We start from the raw sequence: 27,124 nt of genomic DNA on the forward strand, positions 1-27,124 counted from the left end.
TGGCACCACCCGTGGGGGCAGAGACTGCAAGGAGGGACAGGTTGCTTAAGGGGCTCCTGGAGTCACCTCTCCGGGAAGCCACTGGGAGAAGGGCGCATGATTCTCAGAGCCCCGGGTCGGCAGTTCTCTGCTGGGCTCCTTAGGCTGCACTAACGCTTGGGTGTGAACCTCAGACTCCCAGGTAAGCGAATGCTGAGAATCCTGCCGGGTGCACAGGGACTCTTGCGGGAGTCAGGGGTCTGCAGAGGGGTGGAGCTCACTGTCTCGTGAAGGGTGGTCCTCTGGAAGGCCCAGGTGAAGCTCACGGTGGCGTTCTCCTCGATGGTGTAGGTGTAGGACTGCTTGCCTTTGGAACCTTTCCACGTCTCCACGGGGGTGTTGGTCCTGGAATTCATGCCCTGGGTCCAGCACAGACAAGGGAAGGAGGCGTCAGGGCTTGGGGGGACCGGGTGCCCACAGTGCTGCTGGGCCGGGGGCCATCTAAGAACCATGGCACCCTGCCAAGGCCCTGATAGGGTAGGCCCTTCCTCTGCAAAATCATTGCAAGCAGATGTCAGTAACACTGATGAACAGAGGAGGGCAAATCCCTCCCCGCCCCCTGGAAGTCCTAGAGCAGGCAAAGAAAGGAAGACGCACCACCATGAAGTAGAGCTCACAGTTCACGGAACAGATGGTCTCAAAGACGAACGTGATCCTGGCCACCTCTTTGTTCTCTGTGTCTTCCATCACCGACTGAGGCGGTCTATGGGGGCAGAAACTGAAAGTCAGTTCCAGGGACGGGTGCTGTGGTGCAGCGGGTTAAGACACAGCTTGGGACGTTGGCAGCCCATACTGGAGAGCCAGTTAGAGTCCTGGCTGCTCCACTTCCAATCCAGCTTCCTGCTGATACATCCTGGGAAGCAGCAGATGATGGCTCAAGTGCGTGGGTGCCTGCCACTCACGCGTGAGATGCAGATAGAGTTCCAGGCTCCTGCTTCAGCTTGGCCCAGCCCTAGCTGCTGTGGGTATTTGGGGGGGTTGAACCAGTGGATGCAGGAGCTCTGTCTATCTCTCAAGTAAATGAAATAAATAAGTACAAAGTCCCAGAGGCCAAGTGGTGCTTCCTGAGGAGTGTGTTCATCAACACAGGGACTGCTGGGCACAGCATTAGGTTCTGAGTATGTTGGAAAGAGCTTGGACCAAGTCCAGCTGTGCTATGTGACCTTGACTCAGCCTAAAATGTGCCTTTCTCATCTGTAAAACGGAGCTGTTAGTATCTTTATTATACACCTCCCATCACTGTGGTGAAACCCAGAGGCATAACAGGTGTGCAGGTGCTTTACAAAATGCTTCGGGGCCTCACTAGCAGAGCGTGGACTGCACATGAGCAGCATCACCAGCTCTGGGCATTTATGAGAATTGCAGAACCCCAGGGCCCTCCCCAGACCCATCCAATCAGAACCTGTATGTTGGAGCTGACATTGTGCCATAGCAGGTTAAGCCTCTGCCTGCAGACTGGCATCCCATATGGGTGCTGGTTTGAGTCCCAGCTCCCTACTAATATGCCTGGGAAAGGAGTGGAAGATGGCTCCTGGCTCCTGGCTCCTGCCTGGCCCAGCTCTGGTCGTTGCAGCCATTTGGGGAATGAACCAGCAGACGGAAGATCTCTCTGTGTCTGTAACTCTGCCTTTCAAATAAATAAAATAATTTTTTTTAAAAAAAAAAGAAGAAGAAGAACCTGTGTGGTTCACTTGATTCCCCAGTGATTCACATATGCAGTAAGTCTGAGAAGTGCCACTCCCGTAAGACGTGAATTGCCCACACTACTCAGCAGCTCGCTTCCCAGCCCTGCGTGGATTACAGCAGCAGAACACGCCCTCGAAGCTGGCAGGCTGCTCCCTCTGGGGAGCGTGAGGGACACGCCCACGTGCGTCAGGGTGAGAGTGAGGAAGAACTTACCTGTGGTGATCAGTCTGGCAGACTGAAAGAAGTTCGCTTCCCGGCAGTCCTGGGACCTATCTGGTCAGCTCTGAGCAATGTCAGTTAAGGGATGAAAAAAATACCTTTCGGGCAACTGACAGGGGCTGAGAACCAGGATGGAAAGCAGAGGAGGGCTGGAGCGGCCGAGCTGGCGACAGGGGAACCACGCGGTGGCCTCCGCCTGGCACTAACGCACACATGGGCAGGGAAGTTCGCAGTGGCTCTGGAGATGAATTCATGACTAGTCTTTGCACGTTAGCCATCTGCCTGAACTCTGAGGTCCTCTGGCTCCCACTCCTCTACACAGTGTACTAATCAACAGGCTCGAGGAATCATCCCAAACTGAGTTAACCCTAGGTCACAGACTTGTATGACCAGCAGCCTGAAGCTGTTCACAAAATTGCAGCCAAGTTCAAGGACGCTGTCTCCCAGTCCAGCACTCTTTCCACCACATCATACTGCCTAGAGTATTATTTTTTTAATGGCAAATAAATTGCTATTGTCCTTGGGCTTCTTGAAATACGGGACAAATATGACAATAAGAACAATCCTCTTGCTCCAAATAAAGACAAGCTGTCTATGAGCACTTCTAATTTTTTCAAGTTTAAAAAAAAATCTTCTCTGGGCCGGCGCCGCGGCTCACTAGGCTAATCCTCCACCTGTGGCACCAGCACACCAGGTTCTAGTCCCGGTCGGGGCGCCGGATTCTGTCCCGGTTGCCCCTCTTCCAGGCCAGCTCTCTGCTGTGGCCCAGGAGTGCAGTGGAGGATGGCCCAGGTGCTTGGGCCCTGCACCCCATGGGAGACCAGGAGAAGTACCTGGCTCCTGCCATCGGATCAGCATGGTGTGCCTGCCGCAGTGCACCGGCCGCGGCAGCCACTGGAGGGTGAACCAACCAACGGCAAAGGAAGACCTTTCTCTCTGTCTCTCTCTCTCACTGTCCACTCTGCCTATCAAAAAAAAAAAAAAAAAAAAAAAAAAAAAACAAACCTTCTCTGATCCCACAAGGAGAAAGGATTTGACTAAGACGTGGCCAGTGGCTGGGAGACGCTAGATGGGACGGGAGGGCAGCAATCAGCCCCGGAGCAGCTCAGAAAGCACAGGAGCACTCATCTCCGTGGTGAGGCCGCTACTGCGCTCTCCTCTGCTCTAAACAGACCCTGGGACAGAGATGAAGTTCAGCTCCAGAGGCCCTCTCCTCCACAGCACCCCAGAGCATGTGGGATTTTTTTAAAAATTTATTTTATGTATTTGAAAGACAGAGTGACACAGAGAGAGCGGGAGAGACAGAGAGCGAGAGCGAGAGCGAGAGTGTGTTCCATCTGCTGGTTCACTCCCCAAATGGCTGGGGCTGGACCAGGCTGAAGCCAGGAGCCAGGAACTCCAACTGGGTCTCCCATGAGGGTGGCAGGTACTTGGGTCATCCTCCACTGCCTTCCCAGGAACATTAGCAGAGAGCTGGATTGGAAGCGGAGCAGCCATGACCTGAACCGGCAATCCAACACGGGATCCAGCCTCACAGGCTCTGGTCTAACCCGCTGTGTCACAACGCCGGCCCACCGTGTGGGATCTGGATGTGGCCAAGCTGGCCTGGGCTTCCCTTGGTTTTGTAGTCCTCACCTAAATCCTGGCACAACCAGAGTGAGGATCATGAAGTCGTTGTCCGAGGCGCCAACGGCTGTATAAATGTGATCGCCAGCCACCTCCCAACCTGCAAAAGGAGTGGGGAGGGTTAACGCCCTCGTGCTGGCCGGGGCAGGGCACATGAGCACCTGACAATGGTCTGGAAGGGTGAGATGGCACCATCCCCCGACAGGTCCAGAACCACTGCCGGATAAGAACCCTGGTCAAAGACCACGGGACTCTCAGAGCAAGACCTCTGCACGTATGCGCTTTGTCTCTAGCTCTGTGTTCATCTCCGGATATACATCCACGAAGAGTGGAACTTTCGAGGGAACGCGTGGCCTGATCAGTGTGTCTTTACGAATAACTGGGAAGATGGCGGGATTCCTGGGGGAACGCAGAGGTGGGGCGTGAGAGTCAAGGTAGGGAGAGGCAATTACCTGTCATGCCCTTGTACTCGAAGTTGATCCCACTGAGCACAGTCGTTTCCATGTTGGTGGGCAGCGTATTCCACCACTTGTATTCAAACCCCATGGCAGGCTCCGTCCCCGCTGGGCAGTGGGTACAATCTGGGGGAACCACAAGATCCATGCCTTGAGCAGGAAGGCTGTAGCCCCCCTGGCAGGAGGTGCTGAGCCACAAACAAACAGCAATGGTAGCAGGAAGCCCAGCAAAGACTTGTCAAACTCTCCCACAAGCAGTCTGATGACGGATTGGACAAACGCAAGGTGTCTACACTGACCCTACATTCTAATACCCGAACTACCCTATTTACCCACTGGAATGTACCTTCTAGTTGGCCACGTGCAGTTCCTACTGTCATCACAATTTTCATGAAATACTTTCATGCTGAGAGGGACACAAATCCCCGCAACTCCTTTTTTTTTTTGCAAGCACAGCTTACAGGTTCTGATTGTGGCAAGCAGGTCAGCCCAGTGCCCCAGCTAGTGGACATCCCTGCCATGTGCTGGAAGCCTCAGCTGGGTGGCCCGGGGAATCTTCAGGCCGGAGTCCCATTCGCCGTTAGAATGAGGTGGAAGGAAGGTGGTTCTCAAGTCTGACCCTGGCCTGCCACTGGGACCAGCCCTTATCTCCGTCCCCAAATGAGTCCCTGTTCACGGGCCCCTCTGAGAGCCCACCCAGCCCATCCATGGGGCTGATGTGGGGACGGGTGGGAGGCAGGAAGCAGGGCCCGAGGGAGGTTACCGGAGCCGTTGGAGTAGGAGCCGTAGGGGCAGGGCTCGCAGGTGCTGTTGCTGGTTTTGAAGAAGCCTGGGTTGCAGGGGGGACAGCGGGTCTTCACGCCGGATGCGGGCAGCTTCACCGCGCCCTCGAGGTCCTCACTGCAGATCTTCGGCTTGGCCCATTTGTACATGAGCTGCGTCTGCAGAAGTGGATTCAGCACTGCTCAGCCGGTGGGGGGTCCAGCCCATCTGTAGGACTCTAACTTGGGGGTGGGGGGTGGTGGTGGTGAGCAAGGTTGGCGGCAGACTTCCGGGCTGGAACGAGAGCTCCACTGGGGTGAGAAACTTTAGTTCGCCGCCGTGTCCCAAGTACCCAGCCCAGTGTCTGACACATGGCTGTGCTCAGTCCCTGTCTGAGGACTTTGGGACAGAGGGAACTGGGGGACCAGAAGTCTTTAGAGAAAGCTCAGCTTCCACTGTGGAATCTGGGTTCCACTGAAGTCACAGGAGAAGCAGCTGATCAAAGTCCCCAACACAAAAGGCATGGACCAGAGGAGGCCGGGCCAGGAGGGCATGGCTGCGATGTCCCAGTTTGTTTTCCCAGCGGTGCATCCTTCGCTCTTTGGTTTGTTCAGTAAACACTGACAAAAAGTTGGGGGCATCTGTGTGCCAGGCCTGGCGTCTCCGAGACAAAACCAGACGTGGCTCCTGCCCACCAGGAGCTCACCAACCAGCAAGGGCAACACACACACAGCAGTCCAGGTGGGACGTGGTGTGGGCAGGACATCAGGGCCAGGGCAAGGCCAGTTAGCAGTTTGGTGGACAGGGGAAGCCAGGTCCTGTCACTACCACCACCACCTCCCGCCGCCGTGAGGGCCATCCCTCCTCTGTTGACGGAGGTGTTGGGTACAGAAGGGGAGATGAGAGGCAGGAGGCATCTGCTGTGCCACGGGAAGTTGGGGCAGCTCCACTCTTCCCACAAGACCCTCACATCACTGAGTCAGAGACTGAGCGGTGTCCGGATGGACCACAGGGAGGGGATGATGGAAACGATGTGTGTGGCAGACCACACATGTGGACAAAGGGCCAGGGAGCCCTCTGTTCCATTTTATCCAGAAAAAGAAATGGCAAGGCCAGGGCTGGTGCTGTTAAGTCTCAGCCTGCGGTGCCGGCATCTTATATGGGTGCCAGTTCATGTCCCAGCTGCTCCTCTTCCAGTCCAGCTCCCTGCTAATGGCCTGGGAAGGTAGTGGAAGACGGCCCAAATGCTTGGGCCCCTGCAACCACATGGGAGACCCAGAGGAAGCTGCTGGCTCCTGGCTTTGGATTGGCCTAGCTCTGGCTGTTGTGGCTATCTGGGGAGTGAAACAGTGGATGGAAGACCTCTCTCTCTCTCTCTCTCTCTCTCTCTCTCTCTCTCTGTCTCTCCCTTTCTCTATCTGTAACTCTGCTTCTCAAATTAAAAAAAAAAAGAAAAAAAAACTTTAAAAAGAAAAAACAAGGCCACAAGGAGGTACCTGCACCACTTTCATTGCCAGTGAGCTTTGGGGCCTCTTCCTCTGCTGTCCACTCAGCCTCCTCCCTGTGAGTAGCAGCCAATGGCCAGGCTTGTGTCTTAACCTTGCCCTGCCCTGTCCCATTTCCTGTGACTTTTAGGGACAGGAGGGTCCATCGGGCACGAAAACTGAGCTGGGCCCTCTCTTGGAGTGACACACTGAGTGGATCCAAAGGATTGACCATCCTGGTCCCTGAGAAACCACTGAGTCACAGCCAAGTTTGCAGGGGCAACCACAGGCATCAGCGCCAAGTGTGTTCCTTGATTTTAAAATACAGAGTCACGGGCAAACGGAAATCAGCAGACCGAGCAGAACCAGCGTGTGTGCCAGGCACGAGGGAGACTTCCACGAGGTGCTGCTGGTGGAAGTGCGCTCCGTGTGCTCCCTAGGCCAGGTGCCTGGGCGCCCCTGCCTCTGAGCCGCTCTGGCTGTCTGCAGGGCGGGGGTTTGGGCTCTGGGCTGACCCAGCATCTCAAGGCCTAGTAGTGGTCAGGAGAGGACAGACCCCAGGCCTGCAGGCAACACAGTACACTACAGGTCTGGTCTAGAAGGCCTTGTCCTGAGTCTGGGAGGGCAGGGAGTGGGGCAGGAGGAAGGAGGCACAGTGCTACATCTATGCAGAGAAGAGGTGCAGGATTAACTGTCCCCCGTGTGTAGATGAGTCAGCCGAGACCAAGCAAATTAATATAATTTTGACGAGGTCACACAGCACAGCAGGTGCTACAAGCTGCCTCAGGTCCCAGTGACCTGGAACACAGGCCCTCTCTCCTGGCTGCCAGGGGGTGGGGAGTGATGCTGCAAATTGGGGAAAAGGCGGTGACAACAGGTGACTGTGGAGAGCCATCACTTTTAAGGGAGAACTCAGCTGACTGCACGCATCCAAGCAGCCGAGCGCTGTGCCTGGTGCTGAACACAGGATTCCCGGCTCCTAATTCCATCTCCCAGGCAGGCCCTGGCTGAGGGACTGACAGTTCAAGCCGGACATTGAGCCCGGACATCGAGTTTCAGACAGATGCCTCTGCTCACACCTTCTGGCCCACTCCTGCTCGCTTCCCAGCATCCCTCATTCCTCCGACTGGCAGGCACATGCCCCACCTCTTCTCCACCTGCTCTGGCCTCTGCCTGGCTCCTCCCTCATCTCATTCAGGGCTCAGTTCAAAGGGCAGCTCCTCAGCGAGACCAGCCCCCCCCCCCCATTCTCTAGCTCCTAATCCCATTTTTTACCCTGTGATCTATTACATTGCCATCTGCTGTCTCTCTCCGCCCCTCTCAAGAGCTAGATGCTCCTGCGGTCTTATGGACTGGTGGGTCCCTAGCGCTGGCACCCAGGAGCTGCTCAGTGGGTATCTGCTGACTACTGCAGTGAACAAGTGACCGCTACACGAGGCCTCCTCTGGCTCCCTGGTCCTGGTGCCCCCTCTCCTGGGTTCTCCTCCCTGCGCCCTACACATCTGCTGGGTGCCTTGGTCGGGCACTGTGGGGAGCAACTCAGACTAGACTAAGTTACTGGAATTAAGACTTATTCTATGCATCTGCTCTCCCACAATATGGCCCTGGGAGAGGAGTAAAAACAACTTTTACACAGCTGCCTCCAGTTCAGCCAGTAACCTGCAGGAGCTGATCCTGCTCCTGATTGGAGGAGAGCAGTGTACTCGGCGTGTGGATAGCAGAGTTGGGATTGGTGGAAGAGGACTATAAAGGAGGAGAGAGCCAACATGCACCAGGAACATCTATCTGAAGGAACACCTGTGCAGCCCCCGAGAGAGCCGGCCGGCGGTGTGCCGCTCCCCCGCGGAAGTGGGGAAAGTGGCAGGGGGAACCACCCTTCCACGGAGGTGGAAGGGTCGGTAGCCAACCCGGGAAGAACCAGCAGCAAACCCGGGAAGGGCCGAGCAGACAAAAGAACAGCGCAGGGTCCTGTGTCATTCCTCCACGAAGAGGGGGAGCGACAGGGCACCATCTTTGCCCCCTCTTCGGCCTCCCCAGGGGTCATGGATCATGAACTCCTGAGAGCAAGAGTCTGTCTCTGGCCTGTGTGCTCCCCAGCCTGTCGCACAAGGCCCGGCCCAGTAGCATGAGCACTGTTGACTGGGTGACCATGCAGAGGGAGGCCTTTCCTGAGGGGGAGGGCCCGGGGGAGAAAGAGAAACAGCAGCGATGGACCAAGGAAGGTCGCTCTCCAGGGAGCCAGGAAGCAGGAGTCCCTTGCCGGCCCACAGACTCAGAGCTGTGGGGACAGGTCTGATGCGCTCCACGAGGACAGCCAGACATTGCTCGGTGGGGCCGAGCAAACAGGACACGCCAAGCCAAGGACAGATCAGGATTATTTCAGAACAGAGCACTCATGAAGAAGTCATGAAATAAGTGGGGAAAAAAAATAAAACAGTTTGTGATCCGAAAACAAATGACGTCACCTTGTTTTGTCCCCCTGCACAACCTGCACTCCCGGCCCTGGAGCCAGTGTGCAAATCTGTGGGTTTTTTCTGGGGCCAGCTTTGCTGCCTGCTGTCACCAGGGGTGGTGAAGGGGCTCCGAGACCATGCAACTCACCTCTCCGTTGGCATCACAGGCGGTGTGTGTGTAGAAATAATCCTTGTCTGTGCAGGCCGGGCGCACTTTGCAGGAGGAGGATCCTTTCTCTACATCGCCAAAGCAAGAAACACGATTGGAAAGCAGAGCTCCTGACGCTGGCTTTTGCCCCCAGGCCTCCAGGCTGCTGGGCTGCATGGCCACCCAGATGCTGCAGGAAGCAGAAGATCCTGCAGGCCCACACTGCCCTCTGTATCATTCCCAGTTCCCCAAGCCTGCTCAGCTGTCCCTTTGCACCTCTCCCAGGTGCTGACAAGAACCCGCTGGCCCCGGGCTGCGGGAACAGCCAGGGGTGGGGTAGCTGGCAGCAGCCTCCTGCAGGCTAACCACCCACACCCCCAGCCCCTGCAACCCGCCATCCCCCTAGTGCCTCTGCCTCCTGACTGTGGGTGTGGATTCCCTACTCCCAAAAGGTTGAAATAAAACTTAGGAAATTGCTTTCCTGCTCTTTTTTTTTTTTTTAATTTATTTGACAGGTAGAGTTATAGACAGAGAGAGAGGACAGAGAGAAAGGTCTTCCCTCCGTTGGTTCACTCCCCAAATGACTACTACGGCCCACGCTGCGCCGATCCGAAGCCAGGAGCCAGGTGCTTCTTCCTGGTCTCCCATGCGGGCACAGGGGGCCAAGCACTTGGGCCATCCTCCACTGCCCTCCCGGGCCACAGCAGAGAGCTGGACTGGAAGAAGAGCAACTGGGACCAGAACCCGGTGTCCACATGGGATGCCGGCACTGCAGGCGGAGGATTAACCAAGTGAGCCACGGCGCCCGCCCCCATCCTGCTCTTATCCTAAGCCTTCCTCTGGCTTTTCCCGTGGTCTACACTGAGAACAAAGGCCTCCATGCTTTGAAATTCTCCTTCTCTCACACACCATCCTGTACAAACAGGCCATCTCTTCTTTGGACTCCATTTAAGATATGTGGTTCTTTCCACGTTCCTCAACACAGGCATCCTAGCGTCTTTAACCCTTGCCCTGCACCCAGTGAAAAATGTTGAGCAGAGACTTATGCTAGCAATTGTACTTTTTAAAAATTAATTTATCTCAGATGCAGAGTTACAGAGAGAGAGAGGTCTTCCATCTGCTGGTTCACTCCCCAAATGGCTCCAACAGCCAGAGCTGGGCCAGGCCAAAGCCAGAAGCCAGGGGCTTCTTCCAGGTCTCCCAGATGGCGGGTGCAGGGCCCAAGAACTTGGGCCATCTTCTACTGCTTTCCCAGGCATGTTAGCAGGGAGCTGGATTGGAAGTGGAGCATCCAGTACTCGAACTGGCACCCATATGGGATGCCGGTGCCACAGGCGGAGGCTTAACCTGCTATGCCACAGTGCTGGCTCTTACCCTAGCAATTAAGATGCCCACACCCCACATTAGAGTGCCTGGATTCAATTCCCGACTCCAGCTCCTGACTCCAGCGCCTTGTCAGTGCAGACGCTGACAGAGAGCAGTGATGGCTCAAGTAACTGGTTCCTGTTTCCAGCCCCTGACTGCAGCCCCAGCCATGTGGCCACTTGGAGAATGAACCAGTAGATAGGAACCCTGTCTGTCTCTTTCTCTGCCTTTCAAATAAAAGTTAAAAATAAAAATTTTGAAAAGAAAAATGTTGAGGCTGGCATTGTGGTGTAGTGGGTAGAGTTGCCGCTTGCAACACTTTCATCCCATACAGGTGCCAGTTTGCATCTCAGCTGCTCTACTTCTGATCCAGCTCCCTGCTGATGGCCTGGGAAAGGCAGCAGAAGTAGGCCCAAGTGTCTGGGCTCCTGCCACCCATGTGGGAGACCCAGAAGACGTTCCTGGCTCCTGGTTTCCCCCATTGCAGCCATCTGGGGGAGTGGGCCAGCATACGGAGGATCTCTCCAACTCTTTCAAATACATAAATCTTAAAAAAAAATGCTAAATCTCAGTTTTATCCTACTCTCTGCATGAGGTAACTTCAAAGAAGTTTGTAAAAAATTGATTATTCATTTTGGTGCAAAATTTTTTTGAAATCCATACTTAGTTTTTTCATAACATGCATTCTGCAGACTTCTTTTTAAAATTTTTTATGTATTTATTTGAAAGGGAAAGAGAGAACAAGAGAGCACTTCCATCTGCTGGCTCACTCCCCAAATGCCCACAGCAGCCAGGGATGGGCCAGGCGAAATCAGGAACCAGGAACTATATGCGAGTTTCCCATGTAGATGGCAGAGGCCCAAGCACTCAGGTCATTACCAGGGAGCTGGCTCAGATGTGGAGCAGCTGGGACATGAGCCAGCGCCCATGTAGAATGCCAGCACTACAGGTAGTGGCTTAACTCACTGCTTCAGAACACTGGCCTCTGATACCATTCTTTCTGATATGACTACTGTGTCAGCTGCAAATGAGCATTTAATAATAACGATACCTCTTCCCTTCTCTCCCCTTCTCTCTCTCTTACTCCCTGTCTCTCTCTCTCTTTGTGTGTGTTACCTGACAATGGAATGAAATTTTTCGAAGGATTTATTTATTTGAGAGGCATAATTACAGAGAGAGAGGTCTTCCATCTGCTGGTTCACTCTCCAAATGACCACAATGGCCAGAGCGAGCCAGACTGAAGACAGGAGCCAGGAGCTTCATCTGGTCTCCCACATGGGAGCAGGGGCCCAAGGACTTGGGCCATCTTCCACTGTCTTCCCAGGTTATTAGCAGGGAGCCAGATTGGAAGTGGAGCATCCAGTACTCGAACTGGCACCCATATGGGATGTCAGCGCCATAGGTGGAGGCTCAACCTACTATGCCACAGTGTTGACCCTGGAATGAGATTTTAAGCAAGACAGATCTGGGTTTGAATCCTGGTTCATCATTTAACAGTTGTGTCACCATTTTGGTCAACTTAATTACCCTCTGAGGCTCAGCTATTTCAGATGTTGAGCAGGAATAAAAATACCTTGAGTAAGGGGCCTGTGCTATGGTGTAGCAGGTAAAACCGTCACCTGTGATACCAGCATCCCATATGGGCGCCAGTTCAAGTCCTGGCTGCTCCACTTCCAATCTAGCTCTCTGCTGATGCACCTGGGCAAGCAGTAGAGCCGGCCCAAGTGCTTGGGTCCATGCACCATGTGGGAGACTCTGAAGAAGCTTCTGCCATCAGCCTGGCCCAGCTCCAGCCATTGCAGTCATTTGGAGAGTGAACCAGTGGATGGACGACGACCTGTCTCTCTCTCTCTCTCTCTCTCTCTCTCTCTCTCTCTCTCTTTCCCTTTTCTGTGTAACTCTTTCAGATAAATGAAATAAACCTTAAAAAAAAATACCCTGCCACATAGTAAGTAGCTACTCACTAAAAGGCAGCATTATTATTTTTGCAGTAATTATTACTACCTGCATGTCTCAGGATTACTTTTATCTCAGGACTGTCACTGGAGATTGAATAAGGATTAAAAATCTCTTTTCCCTCCCTTGCTGGTAAGGGCTTATTTCACAACCGGTCTCTTCTTCCCAGTGCACCAGGTGAGTTCCTGGATCACAGAATCTAATCACAGCCACGTTGTCCTGCACTGGGTTGTTCCTCAACTGCCCATCTGCAAGTCTTCTCTGTCTCCAGCTTATTAAGCTGCGCAGGAGGGAGCCACTGGCTGCACGACAGCTGAGGTCGTCTCAGTCATTTACGTGGTTAACAAGCAGGAGGAGCAGCACAGCCCAGAAGGGTCCGGGGACTCCTGCTTTCCACTGACATGGCCAGGAGAGACTTGGGAGGAGATGCTGCAAGTGGGCCAATTCCCGGAACTTTGTATATTGGGGCCTGTGGAGAGCAAGGCCCCTGTTAGAAAATGCACCGTGCACCAAAGCTGTTCTCTGCTTGGGCACGTATTTGTTCAATCTGACACCCTAGCTCCTGGTGTTTGAAAAAAACAGTCTACCTGTTTGCACACTGATCACTGATAAGTAGGTTTTAATAAATGATTAACCCCGGCCTGGGTGCTTAGCTAGACTTCACTTTTTTAGCTCAGGTTTCGCCCAGGTTTAGCTGGGTATGAGCCAAGTTTGAAAGATCGGCTGGAGTTTTGCGTGAGGGAATGACAAGTGGTTCAAGTAGGACTGGCCCTGGGCAACATGGGAAGAAGATAACACTTATCTCTTTCTGCATCTCCCTCCTTTCCCCCAGGAATAGAGCTCCCACTCAGGATGCATCTTCTCAAGGGAGAACACAGCCCTGAGCAGTTAAGTACCCAACTAACAGGTTGGGCGCTGAGCACACCCCCAACCTCTCTGACCTCTTTACTCAACTGTAAGTGGGGAAGTCACTCCTTCACTCTGCTTTGAGCAATAAATGAGATAATAGTCTGTGGATTGTAAAGTGCTACGCAAGTGACTTAACATGATTGTAGCTGGCACCACGAGAGGAGTGACAGGGCTTAATGTAGCATGAAGAAAATGAGTGCTTCCTGCCTGCCCAGCTGCTTTCGACAGCTTTTACTTGCATTAATCAATCTTCACAATAACACTAGGAGGTAGATATCATTATCATTCCCATTGTATAGATGAAGAAACTGAGTCGCAGGCAAGAAACTGGTCCAACATGGCAAGTTTAGTAAATGGTGGGACAGAGATTTGAACCCCAGTGATGGAATTCTGGAGCCCACGCTCTTATATTCCACTCTTCTAGCAGGGCACAGATCACTAATATTAAACATACACTGAAGAATTAATGCTAACCATCAGATTTTAGGCTTCAGTGAGACAGGTGCATTTAGTCCAACTTCCTGTGAACTAGCTCCCCAGACTCCACCTTACTTATGTCCTGATGGCACTGATGCACCTGCTACAGAATCTCCCTAGCACTGTCTCTGCCTCCAGCATGCCCTTCCTCCTCCACCTGGCAGCAAGAGTCGTTTCCCAAAAGCAAAGCCAGATGGTGTTTAAAGCTCTTCAGCGGCCTCTTTGGCTGATGGGCCCAGTGTTTTTAGCAGTGCCACAGAAGGGCTGCCCTGTCCTCTGTCCCCTGTCCGCCTCTCAGCCTCGGCTGGTCCTTCTTGCCACCTGCTCTGCAGCCATGCTGAATCACTGCCCGCCCTCTGAGTCTGTTGGCCCCGGCTCACACTCCTATCCTGGGGGTCCCACCCCCATCAAATCACCGATTCAGCTGGTGAAGCCTTCCCGCTTCCCAGAGGGGACAGGCCACCCCCTTGTTTGCCTCCACTGCACGCTACCTACCACGTTGCACTACTCATCCCGCCGCTGACTACACTACACAGAGTTACTGTGCTTAATGTGGACATAACCACGTTTCCGCATTTCAACAGAAGCTGGCGGGCCGGCACCAATGCTAGCGCTAGCATCAAGCCCAGGGCTTGACACCTGGCAGGCACTCGATACACTTGTAAATGGATGGGTCTTTCTTCTCTCTCTCCCCTGATGCACGTTCCATCACAGGCTCACATTCTTCTGACCACATTCTTCATAGGAAAAACAACAACAGAAAACACCTCACTTCTTAGTCTTATAAGAGGCAGATGGAGAAATCGGAGGCAGAGGGAGACTAAGCTCCAAGAACAGACTCTCCACCTAACACTTTCACAACAGCTCCCTGGATAAAAGCTGTTTGTGTGGAGTTGATCAAAACTCACCTAGGCAGTTTTTCTAGAACTACCTTGCTGTTTCAAACTCTTGCACAAGTGCTGGGCTGGAAAGGAGCTGGTGACTTCGGCTAACAAAGGCTGCTATTGACAGAGGCAGAGCCAGGGAGGGGAATAAGAAATCCAAGTGGAAAAACAGGAATTTAGACTTAGAGATAAAAAGCTGCCTCCAAGATCTAAACATTCCTGTTCTGGCTGGCAATGACACTCAATTTGGCAAGATCTGTGTAGATAAATAGGACTTTTGTTTTAGGAACAGTGTAGGAATCAGCACTTCGCAAGGTCAAGGGCTGGTCTTAGCTGAGCAAACACTGAAACACCTGCGTGAGTGTGGCTGTGTCCCTGTAGGGACGCCGGGGTCCGCCTGAGAGGGCCTTGCGCTGGGTTTGTGTATGCTTCTGTGAAAGAAGGGAGAAGTACAGCCAGGGTCCCTGGGGGCGAGGTGGGGACTCTCCCTCTCCCCTGTTCGTTTCAGGACCTGTCTTGGAGATTGGTTCCTGTGTACAACAGAGCCTGAGCCCCTCCCTCCCCCCAGGACCCCTCAAGTGACCGCGTCCTGTTTTTCAAATGGGGGTGCCTTAGGAAGCTATCCAGAACTATGAAAATAGGCTGCTTCCAGCTGTTCCCGCCCTACGCTGTGTTCCAGGGAATACTGGGTTTCCTGAAAGCATCTAGTTTGAATGGAAACGATGCTCGGGGCTGGCGCTTCGGCTCAATAGGCTAATCCTCCGTCTTGCGGCGCTGGCACACAGGGTTCTAGTCCCAGTCAGGGCGCCGGATTCTGTCCCGGTTGCCACTCTTCCAGGCCAGCTCTCTGCTGTGGCCAGGGAGTGCAATGGAGGATGGCCCAAGTGCTTGGGCCCTGCACCCCATGGGAGACCAGGAGAAGCACCTGGCTCCTGCCTTCAGATCAGCGCGGTGCGCCGGGCGCAGCACACCAGCTGCAGCAGACATTGGAGGGTGAACCAATGGCAAAGGAAGAACTTTCTCTCTCTCTCTCTCTCTCACTGCCCACTCTGCCTGTCAAAAAAAAAAAAAAAAAAAAAAAGGATGCTCGGGTTGGTAAAAAGTAGCAACAGCCATCTTCAGCTCCTGCTATTAAAACGCTAGTGCTCCCAGCCTGATGTACACACGTTGCAAAACTTAGTAAATACATACAATAATTATGTGGCAATGAAAATTAAAACTTTTTAAATGTTGGTGCTCTTGGGGCCGCTATGGTGGTGTAGTGGGTAAAGCAGCCGCCGCCTGCAAAGCCAGCATCCCATATGAGCACTGGTTCGTGTCCTGACTGCTCCACTTCTGATCAGCTCCCTGCTAATGGCCTGGGAAAAGCAGCAGAAGATGACCCAAATGTTTGGGCCCCTCTACCCAAGTAGGACACCGGAGGAAGCTCCTGGCTCCTGGCTTCAGCTTGGCTCAGCCCTGGCCATTGCAGTCATCTGAGGAGTGAACCAGCAGGTAGAATATCCCGACTCCTCTCTTTCTCTCTCTGTAACTCTTTCAAAATAAATAAATAAATCTCTTTAAAAAAGGTTTGTGGGGCCAGTGTTGTGGCATAACATGTTAAGCCACCTCTTGCAATGCCAATATCCCATATGGGCATCAGTTCCAATCCTGGCTGCTTCACTTCTGATCCAGTTTCCTGCTAATGCGCCTGGGAAAGCAGCAAAAGATGGCCCAAGTGCTTGGGCTCCTGGCTTCAGCCTGGCCCAGTCCTGGCTGTTGTGGCCATTTAGGGAGTGAACCAGCGGATGGAAGACCCCTCTCTCTCTCTCCCTCTTTCTCTGCCTTTCAAATAAATTTTAAAATAAAAAAAATTTGTGCTCTTCAATATGTAGCCTCATAATTCTTATAAATGAATTTGGATAATAATTTTTATAAGTTAGAATGTATAAATGTACACCCCTCTTATCTACTGTAGCTGTTGCTTTTAATTATAACCTTACAATAGATAAGGTTTCATTTTTAAAAAGACGTCACTGCTTTTCTATGGAAAAAAAAGGGTTGCAGCCCCTTTCCCTAATTTCCTGGTGCCCCGAACTCTGAGCTGCTTTCCCTTTCGCCACTGCACCATGGCCTTGTCAACGTCTAATACACTACGTGACTTATTACGCAGGCATCGCTTATTCTCACGGCTGTCGTTTTGTGTCTGCCTTCCTCCCACTGGGATGCACACTCCATGAAGACGGGGGCCGTCATCTACTTTGTTCACTGATGCATCCCAGGCACCTAGACTACAGCCTGGCCGACGGGAGAGGCTCAATGGACATGTATTGGGTTCTTTTCTATTTCCAGAGCGACTGATGGAGCTCCGGATGGGCAAGGATCTCCCAGGGCCCAGGGAGGAAGGCTTTAAGAATGCCCATCTGCAGCTTGGCCAGAGGAACACTCCTCTTGCTGGTTTCTCCCCGGGTGTTAACTGGGGACCCCCACTCCCACCCTAGCCACACTCTCGCCACCCCCAGGAACATCACCTGCGTATTTGTCAGGGTCACACGGGTGGCAGGAGGTTTCCCCTTTATTGGAGTACGAGTTGGCCGGGCAAAGTTTGCAGAAGGAGGAGCCCTGCTTGTCGGCGTAGGTGCCGGGTTTGCAGGGGAAGCACTCGGATGTGTAGGCCACCCCTAGGGAGGAAGAAGCACACAGACAAGCCAGCAGTGAGCCCCTGGGAACTGACTCTGCCCCTCCCCACCCGAGGCCAGAGGCCGGCGAGTCAGCCCCCGAGTGCAGGCCCCGCCCCGCCCTCCCGTACCTGTGATGGCGATGTTTCTCACCAGCACAGGCTTGGAAACCTTCGACCACACTGAGAAGGCCGTGGTTCTCCAATAGAGGACGTTATTGCCTCGATTTAGCTCCACCTGAAAACCACCAACAGGAGACGCCAGTTCATCTCAGAGACGGGTGCCGCTAACCAGTGGGTTTCGCCTCTGCTGGGGCTCCCTCCTCTCTTACAGCCTTAGAGAAGGGGCAGTGCTGATTCCTACCCTCCCGCTCCTCTGCGTCAGCTTTGCCCTTCCTCCCGTCTTGACCCAGCCCCTGTCTCTTTCCAAGCCTCGCCTGCCCTCTCGCATATATGCCACTCGCATCTCTAATGGCCAAGCCGACCAAGGAGCCTGCAGGTGCTGACAGTAGGGTGCCTGGCATTCCCTCATTCCTCCCTGGTTCTATGGAGCACAGGTGTCACCCACCGAAAAATTCTGCCTTAAAGCTGGAAAGCTGTGGGTCCCGGGGTCAAGCCACGGGAGCACGAGCCTGCCCACAGGCAGGCGCCATCCCCTCGAGAGGAGAGGAGATCCAATAGCATCCTCATTATTCTGCTCGGGACAGGTGGGAGTGCAGACTGGGAGTGGACGCTCTTCATGGAAGGGCCTCGGTCCCTCCTCTGGGATCTGCAGGACCAGGCTGCGGTGGTACTCACGCTGTGGAATTCCCATCCTTTCTCGGTGGTTTTCATCCACCTGGAGTCATCGGCGTTGGGCTGGCACTGGTCGTTCTGAACCTGAGGCAGCAGGAGTTTGGGATCAGAGCCCCATCTTCCCAAGGAAAGAAGTGCCTTACCCCCTGCTGCACCAGTACCCCCCACCCCTAGCCCCCAGCAGGACCTTCCTATGGGACAAGGGCTATCAATTTCCATTAGGGACTGAGTTCAGGACCCATGGGTCTAGAAGCAAGGCGTGAGCTAACGGCACACCCAAAGCATCTGAAAGAACTTGCAATCCAGAGGCCGCTTCTACACTGTAGTTACTGCTGAGTGGGGCTACAGGACTCTAAATCTCTCACGCCCTCCTTGTCCGCCTCCTTTGCTTTTTGCCTTTTCCTCCTCGCCTTCGGAGGCCTCGGCTCATTTGGCCCAGAGGGAAACCAACTGCGATTTCCCATGCAGGACTACAGTTGTGATTGTCTCCTGCGAATGAACCCGAGCCTCACAGCGTCCCAACCTCCCACCCTCCCTCTTGGCCAGGGGCTTACGAAAAACTCAAAGATGATGCTGGAGTCTGGGTAGTAGTATTCGAAATTGACGGTGCCGGACTGCTTCAGGTTGACAGCGTACATCAGCGTGGCTGTGCACTCGTCCGTGTTGGAGGCGATATAGTCGCCCCTGGGAACCCACTTTGACCTGTGAGAGAACAGGAACCAAGTTCACCAGCATGAGCACAGCCCCTCAGGCTTTGGGCCAAGTGTGGGTCTTGGCGGGGAGGGGGGCAATCGCAGACTTGTTTGTGGTTCCCATGGTTCACAAAATGAAATGTGAGCCTGGAAAGGCTCTGTAGGAGGGACCAAAGGAGCTCAGAGGCAGATCAAGGAGCGTGGGATCCAGCCAGGAAGAGGAAAACGCACAGGTGCACCTCCATACCATGCAGAACCATGGCAGGTGAAAGGGAGGGATGTGTGTGTGTGTGTGTGTGTGTGTAACATTTATTGGTTGCTTACTATAGTTCAGCATGGAACTACATGTTTTATATTCATGATTTCATCATAAGCAGATGTACTATTTTTCCTATTAAATGGATAAGGAAACTGAGGCTTGAAGACGACCTTGCCCAATAGCATGAAGCCAGTAAGTGGCAGGGCTCAGATTCAAACCCAGGTCTGCTCAACTCCAAAGCTGTGAAAGGAAGCCACTAGACACAATTATTCTTCATAGTATGGCTCTGTCTTGTCACCTGTGGTTAGGAATTGAGATTGCTGCCAGTTTTTATTATATTATTATTATTATTATTATTTGCTATGGTGCACATTCTGTTAGGGACATTCTTGTTCCTGTGTCCTTCTACACATGTTCGAATGGAGTGGCTGGGAGGAGAGCTGCCAGGTGGGAGGGTGTGTGGGCCTCCAGCCTCCCCAGCCACAGCCACGTGGGTCCCCGAAGGGGCTGCATCATTTTGCACCCAGCAGCGGCACTGGAGAGTCCCTGTTGCTCCACATCCTCTCCAACTGCTTCCAGTAGGATGTGGCAGGAAGTAAGTGTCTAAATGGGCGTGCGCTCTCATTTCCTGGACTTCTAGTGAGGCAAAGCATCTTTTTCATAGCTTATTTGCAATATGGATTTCCTGTTCTGGTTATATTTTGTTTTTGTTTTTTTTTCAAGATTTATTTATTTACTTGAAAGGAAGAGTTACAGAGAGGCAGAGGCAGAGAGAGAGAGAGAGAGAGGTCTTCCATCCACTGGTTCACTCCCCAAATGGCCATAACGGCTGGAGCTGCGCCGATCCAAAGCCAGGAGCTTCTTCCAGGTTTCCTATGTGGGTGCGGGGGCCCAAGGACTTGGGCCATCTTCTACTGCTTTCCCAGGCCATAGCAGAGAGCTGGATTGGAAGTGGAGCAGCTGGGACTTGAACCCGTGCTCATATGGGATGCTGGTGCTGCAGGCTTTACCCACTATGCCACAGTGCCAGCCCCTATACTTTGTTTTAATTCTCCTTCGACTGACTGGCTGGCCTGTAGATTCTGTGAGAACAAAAGCCAAATTTGTCTTGCTCACTGATTTATTCCCCCCAGCACCAGGGCCAGGGCCTGGCATAGGGGAGAGTCTCAGGGATTATGGGTATAGGAGATGGATGCTCTGCCCAAGGCCAGCCTAGCTCTCCAACTGCCTACTAATACTAGTGAAGGGAACCTCAACATCAGTCCACAAGTGTCCAGAACAACACATGGTATGTCCAGCTCTTCGGTAGCCAATGTTAGTCTCAAAACGGAAACATATGAACTGAGCTCATCCAAAACACCCTGGCTAACCCAATGGCATTGACTTCTCCTTGTTGGAGGAGGCACACCAGTGCCAATGTGCTCCCCGGACCAGCTATAAATAACTCCTGAAGTTTGATGAATAAATAAAAGGATGTCATGAGCAGGTAACAATGCAAAATGCATCACAATTCTGATTTTTGTCTGTGCTGTCCCTGGTGAAGACATTTCACGTGCAATATTAACAACATCTGAACTGATTTCTTGTGCTTGTATCAGTCTAAATTCTCTACCTGCATCATCTCATTTAACGCCTACGACACCCTGCAAGAAGAGCGCCGGCATTCTTGGGGTGAGGAAAGAGGCACCGAGGTGCTGGGATCTGCATGTGATATTTTAATTCCTGATGTGTTTACGTCTTTCTAATGCTTACGTCCATCTTGCATGCTTGTTTCACTGACCCAGCATTTGGACTTCTGCTCTTTCTTCTCCACTAACAAGAAGCTACACCCTTCAACCACTGCCTCTTCACTCCTCTTCCCCTTTGCATATTGCAGTCTCTGACCTTGGGCTGTTTCCAGCTCCGTAGTCCCGGGACATTTTCTCAGGAGCTTTGGGGGGGTCTCCTGAAGGGCCGGGATCCTGTGCCGACACTCTGTTCAGTTGGTCTGTTTTGTTCCCAGTTATTTATTTGTGTCATATAACACGTTAGAGGCTGAGGACAGAGTGACAAACACTACAGGTCTATGGGGTCAGGGGTGGTTTCTTGGAGGAACTGACTTTTAGGCAGAGACCTGCGGGTTAAGATGGAGTCAGCGGGGCCAGCACTGTGGCGTAATGGGTAAAGCCACCTCCTGCAGTGCCGGTTCCAGTATCATATTCTCCACTTCCAATCTACCTCTCTGCTGTGGCCTGGGAAAGCAGCAGAGGATGGCCCAAGTGCTTGGCCCCTGTACCATGTGGGAGACCCGAAAGAAGCTCCTGGTTCCTGGCTTTTAATGGGCTCAGCTCCGGCTGTTGCAGCCATTTGAGAAGTGAACCAGCAGATGGAAGCTGTCTCTTTGTCTGTCTCTCTGTTTCTTGGTCTCTCTCTAGCTCAGCCTTTCAAACAAATTAATTAATTAATTAATTAAATCTTTCAAAAAATATAACAGTCAGCTAGGGGCCAGCATTGCTGCACAGGCATCCCTCATCGGAGTGCTGGTTTGAGTCCCAGCTGCTTCACCTCCCATCCAACTTCCTGCTAATGTAACTGGGGAGCCAGTAGATGATGGCCCGAGTGCTTGGGCCCTTACCACTCATGTGAAAGACCTGGATAGAGTTCCTCGATCCTAGCTTCAGCCTGGCCCAGACCTGGCTGCTGTGGTCATTTGGAAAGTGAATCAGCAGGTAAAAAAATCTCTCTCTCCTTGCCTCCCCCCCCCCCCCAGTCTGTTGCTCTGCCTTTCAAATAAAAATAAATACATAATCTTTTTCTTAAAAAAAAAAAAAGGAGTGAGCTAGGGGGAGGGACAGGGAGGAGCATATTTGAAGGCCTCAAGGAGTAGAGGGCGAGGCGGCCCGTGCGGCTGGAGCCCAGCAAGCAGAGGGAAGGTGCTTAGAGAGGCTGGGAGATGGATGAAGGGAAGGTAGGAGACTTTATCCCCACAGCAGTAGGGAGCCACAGAATCCAGTACTATGGTTGGATTTGTGCTCTTAAGTTCAGGCTGGCTGCTGAGTAGACCAGCGCCAGGAGGAGGTCAGGAGTGGAAGCAGGAGAGCCGGCTGGGAGGCTACAGAAGCAGGAGTGGGTTTGGATCAGTGGGGCTGGGTCCAGGAAAACCTGCAGCTGAATGGGAGAGACAGACACTTGAGCTCCCGGGGACCAGCTCCATGACTGCCTTTCTGGGGGACAGTGGGAGAAACCACAGAACCTCTTCAGGTGGCCACTTCTTCTCCTTTGGTACAGAGCTGAGACATCCTGTCCCTCCAGGGATGTCCAGAGGCTGTAGCAACATGTGCTGTGGAAACACAAGCTGTTCCTAACCGGGCACATCCTGGCTGGCTGAGGAATAATGGTTCCCTGGACACTCCGTGCGGTCCTTGGAGAAAGGAGAGGCCGTTCCTCTGCATAGGGGGACTGGCTGGGTGAGCCACACCTGCGCCTTGTCCAGGAGCACGTGGTACCTTCCATTAGGCCTCCAAGGACCCACACACTCCCTCTCCCTCCAGCTTTAACCTTCTCTGCCTGTATCTCCACTTCCAGCAAAACTGAGCTCTAAAACAAGATTAACATGGGACCACTGAGGGTTTGCTGCTCAGCGCAAACAATGGTACTTTTAGGAGACTTAAGTACATGAATGGAAGACCGTGCTCTCAGTTTTAGAAATCCAAGTGTAACCCCATTCTTCCGCCTTTTTAGCCATTTGACTGCTCGAGTATAGGGAGACTTTCAGTGACTTTCCCCTCATACTCATTGTCGATACTTAGCAAAAGGCATGACCATTGCCTTCTGCGTGTTGTCATCGTCACTCCTGCCACCTAGGGCCCAACAGTGCCCTGTGCTATCAGAAGATGGCAGTATGGGGCAGTAGGAAGCTTGGGCCTGGGTTTGAGTTCCAATCCCATCAGGTGCAAACTAGACAAGCAAGGATGCTGAGCCTCCAATTTCCCTTCTCTGTCTCAGTAATAACTTCATCAGCAGGTTCTTGTAAGGATTGTGTGTGTGTGTGTGTGTGTGAATAAGGGTGTGGCTTCCAAGATCTCAGTCGGCACTGGCCCCAGCTCTAGTCCTGCTTGATCTCCACAACACCCATGAACTGAGGTTGAGCTGAAGCCATTTTAGAAGTGGACAGCAAAGCCAGGAAGAGCCCCCAGTGCTTTGCATGTTGTATCTCAGTCAAGTCGAGGAAGCTTATTGGCAGACCTGCGATCCCATGGTGGAAACCCAATCGGGTTTTATTGTAAGCAGATTGGGCCATTTAACCCCTGGTCTGCATACTCACTGCACTCCGTCTCCCCATGTTCGCAACCTCTCCCGGACGCCTGCCAGTCACTGGTACACGCGGGTCAGTAAGAGGGGGCCGTGGCGGGAGGCACACCCAGCAGTCCTGTGGGGACCTGCCATTGTCCCACCCCCGGCCCGGCAGCCTGCCTTCTGCTCCCCTCCACGTTTCCCGTCCAGCCCCAGAGACGCTAGCAGGGTCAGCCCAGTGAGCCGAGGCGCGTGCAGGAACTCACAAAGTGCAGTTCTCAGTGGACTCGTTGATGCTGTCATCGATCTCCATGTTGGCGGAGAGGCTGGCAAAGCCGTGGGGCAGCTCATCCCACTCGTCGAAGCGGATGCCTGTGCCCAGGGAGTAGCGGCCCTCGGCACATGGCTTACAAGACTGGTCCTTCATATCCAGGAACTCGCCGGCATTGCAGGAGAAGGCTGGAACGCAGGCGGGGACAAAGGAGGGCTGGTGAGGTCAGTGCCATCCCAGGAGAAGTAGACAGGCTGTGAGCCTCCTACAGGGAGGAGTGTGGGGAGGGGGTCTAGGAACCACTGCCATTAGGGCCATAGCATGGATCATGGGGTTCTGTTCACACCGGATGCACAGAAGAGGCAAAGCCATGGAGACAAAAAGTAGACTGGGAGGGCCAGCGCTGTGGCGCAACAGGTAAAGCCACCGCCTGTAGTGCTGGCATCCCATATGGGCACCGGTTCGAGTCCCAGCTGCTTCGCTTCCGATCCAGCTCTCTGCTATGGCCTGGGAAAGCAGTAGAAGATGGCCCAAGTCCTTGGATCCCTGCACCCACGTGGGAGACCTGGAAGAAGCTCCTGGCTCGTGGCTTTGGATCAGCGCAGCTCCAGCCATTGTGGCCAATTGGGAAGTGAACCATCGGATGGAAGACCTCTCTCTCCCTCTCCACTCTGTGTAGCTCTGACTTTCAAATAAATAATAAAAATAAATCTTAAAAAAAAAAAGTAGATTTGGGGCCGCTGGGAGTTGGTGGTAGGGGTAGAGCTGGGGTGGGGAGAGGTTGTTAATGATGGGAGATTTCTTTTAGGTGTGGTTAAAATGTTCTTCAATTAGAAAGCGATGAAAATTGCTAGGAATATTCTATCAATCACTGGATTCTGCTCTTAAGTTTAAGACAAATTGTATCTCAATAAAGCTGCTTAAAAATAAAAAGGTTCATGGTCACAGCTGTGCTGCCTCACTGAGGGGCTCTGGGCTGCCTGGGGGTCTCGGCCTCAGCCGTTCTGAGAGCTCCCCAGGGAGGGGGTGCCGGGGGCTCTCGGGCTGGCCCCCTGAATGGCGCACTGCCCTTCAGCTCTGCAGCTCCCCTGAGGCTCTCTGGCCTCTGCCGCCTCCTTTCTGACTGTACTGCCACCGTGCTGGCCGGCATTCTCCTGCCCTGCTAACCCAACCTCTGCAGTGCCCTCCGAACTAGCTGCCTATTGCTTATTTTCGCTTGTTCAGGGGCCAGAGCTGTCCCCCTCAGCACTGATACTTGCTACCATTCTCCTTATTTACAAATTAACGAGGCACTCGCTTTTGGTTATAAGAGTTAAGGTCTTAGCTTGACATGCGCCCTCTTCCACAATCTCCCCCAACCTAACTTTCTGGCGAGACCTCCCACTACAGATCTTTCTCCACCTCAAGCCCAGCTGTGGCTGGCTGACTGTGCTGCTTCCACCCTGGACCCTACGCTTCCCCACCTCGGAACCGGGGCTCTCGCGATCCTCTCGGCTGCTCCTGACTCCCACCCCCTCTCCCATCGCGTATGTCTGAACCGCTCCAGGGAGCGCTGACTCGGCGCCTGGCACAGACACTGGGTGAGTTCCACAGGGGTTTGCTCACACAGCGAGTGGGAGAATGAGTGTCTGCCCCTTCCTCCACGCTTTGCGCTCCTGAAGGCAAGGACTGTGCCTTATCCATCTCTATGGTTCACACAGCACGTGCACAACACAGGGCTGACACACGGAGCAGGAGCGCACTGGGAGGGGCTCACCTGCCCCCACCAGGCGCACCTCAGATCTGCTCAGGTGTCAGCACTGTCCACTCACCAACTTACTCACCTGCTGACTCGGGCCCTGGGCTATGCTGATGCTACAGTTCAACACCATCCATCTCCTCCCAACCCTTCCAATAATTCCTTAATTCTGGCTCCTGATTTTTATTGTTTTTCTTTCTGCGTTTTAAGAATCGTGCGGGGGGTGGGGCAGGGGAGAGCTGCTTGGTGGCTGTAGATAAGTTGCATCCACAGAGTCACCGAGGCAGGGACGGGAGCGGAGGCGAACCACAGCCTCTCTGGTCGCACGGTCAGATCCACCACCAGAAGATGCTGTGCCCAAGAGTGACGCCCCTGCACTTTAAAGGCTGTCTCTGCAGAAATTCATCTTCGCTGGCTTCCTTTTCTAGAACGATAGCGCACTGTAACGTTCCCTGATGACTGACCGTGGCTGGTGAGTATAGATTGGAGAGAAACACACAGGCAAAAAGAAAGAAAATGTATGCAGACAGAAAAAAAAAATCTGAATGCACACAGCTGGAATTGCATATATGCACTGATGAGGTCTGAATTTTTTTTTTTTCTGTGACAGGCAGAGTGGACAGTGAGAGAGAGAGACAGAGAGAAAGGTCTTCCTTTGCCCTTGGTTCACCCTCCAATGGCCGCCGTGGCCGGCGCACCGCGCTGATCCGAAGGCAGGAGCCAGGTGCTTCTCCTGGTCTCCAATGGGGTGCAGGGCCCAAGTACTTGGGCCAGCCTCCACTGCACCCCCTGGGCCATAGCAGAGAGCTGGCTTGGAAGGGGGCCAACTGGGACAGAATCCGGCGCCTCGACCAGGACTAGAACCCGGTGTGCTGGCGCCGCTAGGTGGAGGATTAGCCTATTGAGCCGGGGTGCCGGCCTGAATTTTTTTTTTTTTTAACATAAGCAAATTCAGATACCAGTCTGCCTCCATGAAATAGCATTTCTGCACCAAATTTCAGAAGGGTTGAGGAGGGTGACTAACTGGGGGAAAGATCGGATTTCCTACAGCAGTTGCACTGCTGGGCAGGGCCTAGCTCAGGTGGCTGGAGGACAAAGCTGAGTGGCCGGGAGGGCCCTGGACCAGGGTGGCTGCTTACAGCACTCGGTGCCCTTGACGGGGTCGGGGAGGCTGGTGCACAGGCCCGGGGTGTGCGGCACGGCGACCCTCCACCTGGAACCCGTGCTGTCACACGCGGTGTACTCATAGTGGTACTCGGACTGCAGGGGAGAAAACACAGGGAAGGTGCATCAGCAGTGGTCAGACGAACAGCTTCCCCACAACACACACATACACGTGCTTCCCAACACACTGGCTGCTGACTCGCATCACCACCATCAGACTCTGGGACTCCTGGCAGGCGGTAGGCATCACGGTGCTAAAGTGATTACAAAACATGTACAGGAACAATGATAATTTAGACCATTCCTTTCCACCAGGGTCTAAGCCCTACCGGTACATTTTGGAGCACTGGTATTTGGTGCAGCAGTTAAGATGCTCCTTGTGATGCCCACATCCCATCTTGGAGTGCCTGGTTCAAGTCCCAACTCTGCTTCTGATTCCAGCTTCCAGCTAACGTGTGCCCTGGGAAGCAACAGATGCTGGCTCAAATGCTTACACCCCTGTTTCCCACGTGGGAGACCTGAATTGAGTTCCTGGCTTGGGCCTGGCCCAGCCCTGGCTGTTGTGGGCATTTGGGGAGTGAACCAGCATATGGAAGATCTGTCTATATCTCTGTTTTTCCAATGCATTAAATAAATAAATATAAATAAATTTTAAATATTAGTAAGCAAAGTCACATTTTTTAAAAAAGACTTATGGGGCCGGCACTGCGGTACAGCGGTTTAACACCCAGGCCTGAAGCGCCAGGATCCCATATGGGTGCTGGTTCGAGACCCAGCTGCTCCACTTCCGATCCAGCTCTCTATTATGGCCTGG

At 53.2% G+C, this 27,124-nt stretch overlaps 1 protein-coding gene across 3 annotated transcripts in view; it reads right to left on the reverse strand.

The window, feature by feature from the left end:
* Positions 1-27,124, reverse strand: part of ELAPOR1 (endosome-lysosome associated apoptosis and autophagy regulator 1) — a 108,430-nt gene that overhangs the window by 11,796 nt on the left and 69,510 nt on the right. For 2 of the 3 annotated variants that reach the window (XM_051856195.3, XM_070077932.2), the window contains exons 5-16: positions 26,286-26,406; positions 23,404-23,596; positions 18,469-18,616; positions 17,918-17,998; positions 17,252-17,357; positions 16,974-17,123; positions 8,873-8,961; positions 4,789-4,966; positions 4,023-4,151; positions 3,580-3,670; positions 637-742; positions 261-398 (exon numbers count right to left, since the gene is read on the reverse strand). In XM_051856195.3, the coding sequence (XP_051712155.1) occupies positions 261-398; positions 637-742; positions 3,580-3,670; positions 4,023-4,151; positions 4,789-4,966; positions 8,873-8,961; positions 16,974-17,123; positions 17,252-17,357; positions 17,918-17,998; positions 18,469-18,616; positions 23,404-23,596; positions 26,286-26,406 (1,530 nt within the window). Of the gene's footprint in view, positions 1-260; positions 399-636; positions 743-3,579; positions 3,671-4,022; positions 4,152-4,788; positions 4,967-8,872; positions 8,962-16,973; positions 17,124-17,251; positions 17,358-17,451; positions 17,660-17,917; positions 17,999-18,468; positions 18,617-23,403; positions 23,597-26,285; positions 26,407-27,124 lie in introns of those variants that run through there. The other variant, XM_089300219.1, reaches the window with a different exon arrangement.

Source organism: Oryctolagus cuniculus, chromosome 7 (genome assembly GCF_051225735.1).
Source record: "Oryctolagus cuniculus isolate XC-2025 breed Fujian yellow rabbit chromosome 7, ASM5122573v1, whole genome shotgun sequence".
Lineage (NCBI taxonomy): Eukaryota > Metazoa > Chordata > Mammalia > Lagomorpha > Leporidae > Oryctolagus > Oryctolagus cuniculus.